The sequence below is a fragment of the Tachypleus tridentatus genome, chromosome 5, assembly GCF_004210375.1.
Source record: "Tachypleus tridentatus isolate NWPU-2018 chromosome 5, ASM421037v1, whole genome shotgun sequence".
Taxonomy (NCBI): domain Eukaryota; kingdom Metazoa; phylum Arthropoda; class Merostomata; order Xiphosura; family Limulidae; genus Tachypleus; species Tachypleus tridentatus.
In genome coordinates this window covers 43,050,576-43,056,575 of record NC_134829.1, presented here as the reverse complement: position 1 = coordinate 43,056,575, position 6,000 = coordinate 43,050,576, and the positions used below count along the sequence as shown (strand labels likewise).

Here is a 6,000-nt window from a genome sequence, read left to right as displayed (position 1 = left end):
TTTTCTTTGTTTTATAGAATAGTTAGAAATTGGAAACAAAGAAACAAAGCAGCTGACTAAAGAGCGACTATATTCGCTATGCGTCTGTATAAATTAAATGCTTTAACAACGGTTTCTTTTCACATGATAAGTATAATTAAAAACTCTGGTCTTTTCACTGCAAGTTTAACCATGCAGGTTTTAATTTATTTCTTTTTTAACGTAAGGTATCACTGATCTGAGATAAAACAATAAAGTATTACATTTTGAACAAAATGTTGAGTGTACCTTGTAGAAAAGTAATAAATATCTGTTATTCTACATTCAAAAAAGACAAATTATATTAGAAAAAATACTAAATGTTACTTCATCCTTTTGGAAACTTGGATCTTATATATTTTAAAATTTGGTTTAAAATTTTTAATTCTGTTTCTGCAATGATGTTTGTTTTATTGGTGGCGGGAAATATATGAAATAACAACAGACGATATGATGGAGGTGTATAGATCGTGTAATTGTAGGAAACTTGTTAAGAATTTTGAGTGTAATACAAACGTAAATGTACGATATATGTGAAAGCAAGATAATTTACTATTAGAGTTTCAAAAAAGTAATACGTAGCTTCCCTATGAAGAAATTGAGATACATTCACTAGAAACTTGTTGTTTTTTTTTTAAATGTAAACAGAGGCTGCTCTTGAATTCATTCGGCGTAGTGCTATATGGTAATATACTGGGTATTATTATTTATAATTTTTCATACGTGTCTAACCAAAGAAAGTATAGGATAAGCGGGAAACGATGCCGAAAAGAAATACAAATGCAAATGGTAGGTACTGCTAAGTCTTGAATTATAGTGAATAAAAGAAAATTAAAATTGTCTTTATTGAAATGGTGAAATACTTTTATGAGTATTCAAAAATAAGGTTTTTAAACGTGTAGAGTGTCAGTTTTAAGTATTATGAGGTAAATAATACAAGAAAGATTTCCTTTAACACTTTAAGTTAACATTTCCAAAACTGTTGTGTTTATTTTTTATCAATCAAAAATTAAGTGGTAACAGTAATTTGTTTGAAAATAGTTCAGCTTTTGGCTCTCAGTTTGTCAATGACAATGTCAGTCTTAGGAAACAAGCAATATGTTTACGTGAACATGAAAAAATGGACTAGGTTCTTGCCACTAGAAGAGAAAAATAGTTAAGTTTGTAATGGAAAATGAAAATGGTTATTCATATTTAATGTGTATAAATTTTACTGTAAGTTTACTTGTATATCTTCCATAATTATTTTAGATACTGATGTTAATAATAAAAACTGTCTTATAGTACTAGTAACCCCTGCAAATAACTTAAACGTAAAGATGAGACATTAACTGCAAAACATGTATAACTAAATCATTTGAATGGAAAACAATTGAAAATTTACACTTGCAATCTGCAAGAAGATGCATCTAACAAATATGAAAATTCAAATCAAAGCATCTCCAGTTTTTGCACCATAACAATATTTTAAATTGTTATAAACCTGTGACATCTATAAAAAATTCATAATAAATATAACGTATAGATCCAGAATCTTGGTTTTTGTGAGATTATTAGATTTTACATATAATTTAATTTTGATAAATATTTTATGTTAAACATTTAGCTTTAAAAGAACCTGCAGAAAAAGTGAAAAAGAAAGAAAATGGAGCAAGTGACGGTAATGCCGAACTTTCATTACGGTGGGAATGGGAAGCTGATAATGGAAACTGGACATTTTATTCAGATGATCATACAAAAGAGATTAATAAAGCTGTGGCCAGTGGTAAAAGATGGTCGTAGTAAATAATGGAAGTGATATCCAACTTATGGTTAACTTTGAGAATATGGTCCAGTGTAATAAAAAACTGGCTGGGAAAGGAAGATTAGGTGCTATCTTCCTGATGCTGAAGGTTGTGGTTCACTCTGGTTGTGGGTTGATGAAGACAATGAACATGTCAGTTATGGTCCAAAACAGGTTTTGATGTTTGAAGAAGCTTTGAAAAAAGGGGAAGTTGTGGTCAGTTTCACTTTAGGAAAGAGAAAATACACTGTTGACCTCAAAGCATTAACTGAGCTAGACAGCAGAAAAAGGAAAAGGACAATTCATAGGGTGAAATATGTTCCATTATTGGCACAGAGTAATCAGATGAATAGTTCAGTGATAGATGAGTCAACAGAATCATCAAACAAGATGGACAAAAACCAGGCTAATGAAACAAAAGGGTTAGTATTTATCATCTTCATGTTAAACAGAACAAAAGGGTTAGTATTTATCATCTTTATGTTAAACAAACCAAAACAAAAGGATTAGTATTTATCATGTTTATGTTAAACAAACCAAAACAAAAGGATTAGTATTTATCATGTTTATGTTAAACAAACCAAAACAAAAGGATTAGTATTTATCATCTTTATGTTAAACAAACCAAAACAAAAGGATTAGTATTTATCATCTTTATATTAAACAAACCAAAACACAAAGATTAGTATTTATCATATTTGTATTACACATACCAAAACAAAAGGATTAGTATTTATCATCTTTATGTTAAAGAAACCAACACAAAAAGATTAGTATTTATTATATTTATGTTAAACATACCAAAACAAAAGGATTAGTGTTTATCATTTTCATGTTAAACATACCAAAACAAAAGGATTAGTATTTATAATTTTCATGTTAAACAAACCAAAACAAAAGGATTAGTATTTATCATTTTCATGTTGAACAAACCAAAACAAAAGGATTAGTATTTATCATCTTCATGTTAAACAAACCAAAACAAAAGGATTAGTATTTATCATCTTCATGTTAAACAAACCAAAACAAAAGGATTAGTGTTTATCATTTTCATGTTAAACATACCAAAACAAAAGGATTAGTATTTATCATCTTCATGTTAAACAAACCAAAACAAAAGGATTAGTATTTATCATTTTCATGTTGAACAAACCAAAACAAAAGGATTAGTATTTATCATTTTCATGTTGAACAAACCAAACCAAAAGGATTAGTATTTATCATCTTGATGTTAAACAAACCAAAACAAAAGGATTAGTATTTATCATTTTCATGTTAAACAAACCAAAACAAAAGGATTAGTATTTATCATTTTCATGTTAAACAAACCAAAACAAAAGGATTAGTATTTATCATTTTCATGTTGAACAAACCAAACCAAAAGGATTAGTATTTATCATTTTCATGTTAAACATACCAAAACAAAAGGATTAGTGTTTATCATTTTCATGTTAAACATACCAAAACAAAAGGATTGGTATTTACCATTTTCATGTTGAACAAACCAAAACAAAAGGATTAGTATTTATCATCTTCATGCAAAACAAACCATTCTTAAAAATATTTTATTTTTGACAGTTGTTTTTTTTAACAATTTGGTTACAATTTTGTACAGAAGTATTAAGGTTTCAATTTAGGTGAAAGAGATAAGGAAATATAGGTACTTTATTTATGATGTATTGCTTTTAAGAAGTGTAAGGCTCAAACCAGTTAATTTTTGTATATTACCTCCATGTATTAAGGTATTTTGTTTTCTGAGTAAGTGGACTTCTGGTTTTATTTTACATCCACCAGGAAAAGAATAAAACCTAGACAGTCTGAAGCTGTAGGTGTTGAGCAGGTCAAGACAGTTGTGATAAAAGGTAAAGCACCTGTCGATTCTGAATGCACATACAGAGCAGGGAAGGTTCACGTTTATTGTGAGGGAAGTGATGTCTACGATGCTTTGTTGAACCAAACAAATCTGCAAAACAACAACAACAAGTACTACATTATTCAGTTGTTGAAGGATGATGATTCACCATCTTATAGTGTGTGGTTTCGATGGGGCAGGGTTGGAAAGAAAGGACAACATAATCTTGTGACATGTGGCAACAACTTGGAAAAAGCTAAAGCTACATTTAAACAGAAGTAAGTTTTGTTCAAGGGTAAGCTATATGAATAAGATATTCGAGGTGCAAAACGTTTTTGTTAAAAGCAACACAAATTACCCAACAGCCTTTGGAATAGGCCTGAAATGAACTTTGATATATACTCAGACTTCTTTAAACTGTTAAACATTAGATGTTATCTATTTTAGCTTTCAATGTTCTATAGAGAATATTTAAAACTATCATCTCTGAATTTTTAATTAAAATAAAAACATTTTTAAGTAAAGTTTGTCGCAACTCCTTGTTTATTATGACTATAAGATAAATTGATAAATGAATTTCTAACATTATATTTCTAGGTTTGTTCTAGCTCATTTTATACGAACTTTCAAAATGTATACAACAGAGTTATTTAGAATTAGTTCACTGCTTTATATTATCTTTTAGTGTTAAGATGTTTGTTATTTTTATTACTGTTGTTGTTAACTAATGCAGGGTTGTATTTCTATACAAGTTTTACTGTTTAAGCTTGCTTTTGTACTAGAATTTCTTTTCTTTGGTGTATGACGTTTATACAAGTCTGTAAAACATTTGGAAACTTTCAGGTTATAAATGTTTGTGTCAGCTGGTGGATTGCTAGTCAGATGCTATTTCAAAAGCTAGTCATTCAGGAAGTAAACTGTAAGTTATTCTAACTGATTGGAAAACCTCTGTGAAGGCAGCTGTTTTGGTACATGTGTATTAAGTCAGTTTTGATTTCCAAAAGAAATATTTAAAAGATTTCCTGTATTTATTTTTGTGTGTTTTGTTATGTTGAGCTCCAGTTTCTCAAGGTCAGAATTTAATATCAAAGATATCCAACCAATTAGAAACACAATATATATGTAGATATAATTTCTAAATATCTTATGTGAGACTAGGGACTTGGAGGTTAAGACTGATAGGTGGTGTATCCCTACCACAATGTAGCATTAAAACTGTCAGAGATACAGGACAGCACCGTATGAATATGCTTGTTGTAAGAACAACTTTTTTTTCTAATACTTTATTTAGGTTCGAGGACAAGACTAAAAACTTTTGGGAATCTCGACAGAACTTTGAGAAAGTACATGGAAAGTATGATCTTATCAAAGTGGACTATAGTGATAATGTGAGTAAAATTTCTAACTATCTCGTGTGTTTGTTCTAATGTAATGGTTTTTATTTATCTGAAATATATATCCAACTCAAAACAGGAAAAAGATAATTGAAGTTTTCCCTGAAAATAACTATGACAGAATGAGATCTCTTTGTGTTATAATTTTGATAAGGCAAGCTGATGTTGTTATCATAATTCATATTTTTATACAAAACAAGTGTTTGTCGAATAGCTTGTACAATTTAATAACCAAGCACTTACTAAAGGGTGTATGTTCACAAATGATTATTTGATATTACAGACTTTTTTAGTGTAACAAGTTTTCAGAAAATGTTTTTAAGGTGTTTGGTCACCTCAAAATCTAATACAAATTGCATAGCATTCTGGGATATTTGAAGTGAGAGCTGAATATGGCCAACTTTTCTATCAGAGCTGATTCTGAATCATGAACACTCTTTGGATACAGATTGTGCCATTGATTGCTTTCCTAAAGATCCTATATATATTTTATTTTATTTTATTTAAATGCAATGAACCTGCTAAGCCCATATGTTCAATATCTCCATCTCCAGGAACTTACCGGCGAGTTATAATATTGAACAAATATTCCACAGAAAAAAAAATCATCACCATAAAGTTCTCCCTGCTGTGTAATGTGATTTGCTTTAGGGTTGTTCAGTTTGATAAGATATTCTAGTTATTTGTAGTCTTTAAGAACACAGAGAAAGAATGGCATAATGCATTCTTAAGTGAGAAAATATTACAAAAGAGACTGATATGCTATTAAAATTTTAGTTAAAGCAGTATAGCTAGAGAAATGTAACATGATTAGTGACAGAGAACTTTGCTGATAAATAGGCTTAGGAAATGTTGAAGCCATATGTCTTCTAAATATGTATAAAAGTTACACTTCATGGAATTTAGATTATTATAAGATTGTAACTTAAATTTTCAACATTACATATAATATT

The 6,000-nt window shown here is 29.1% G+C and overlaps 1 protein-coding gene across 2 annotated transcripts in view; it reads left to right on the top strand.

The window, feature by feature from the left end:
• The first annotated feature begins 432 nt into the window (after nucleotides 1–432).
• The window catches only part of LOC143251020 (poly [ADP-ribose] polymerase 2-like), a 21,167-nt gene continuing 15,599 nt past the window's right edge, over nucleotides 433–6,000 (top strand). For both annotated transcript variants that reach the window (XM_076502294.1, XM_076502293.1), the window contains exons 1-4: nucleotides 433–807; nucleotides 1,625–2,223; nucleotides 3,596–3,931; nucleotides 4,945–5,041. In XM_076502294.1, the coding sequence (XP_076358409.1) occupies nucleotides 1,982–2,223; nucleotides 3,596–3,931; nucleotides 4,945–5,041 (675 nt within the window). In that variant the 5' untranslated portion in view covers nucleotides 433–807; nucleotides 1,625–1,981. The remainder of the gene's footprint in view (nucleotides 808–1,624; nucleotides 2,224–3,595; nucleotides 3,932–4,944; nucleotides 5,042–6,000) is intronic.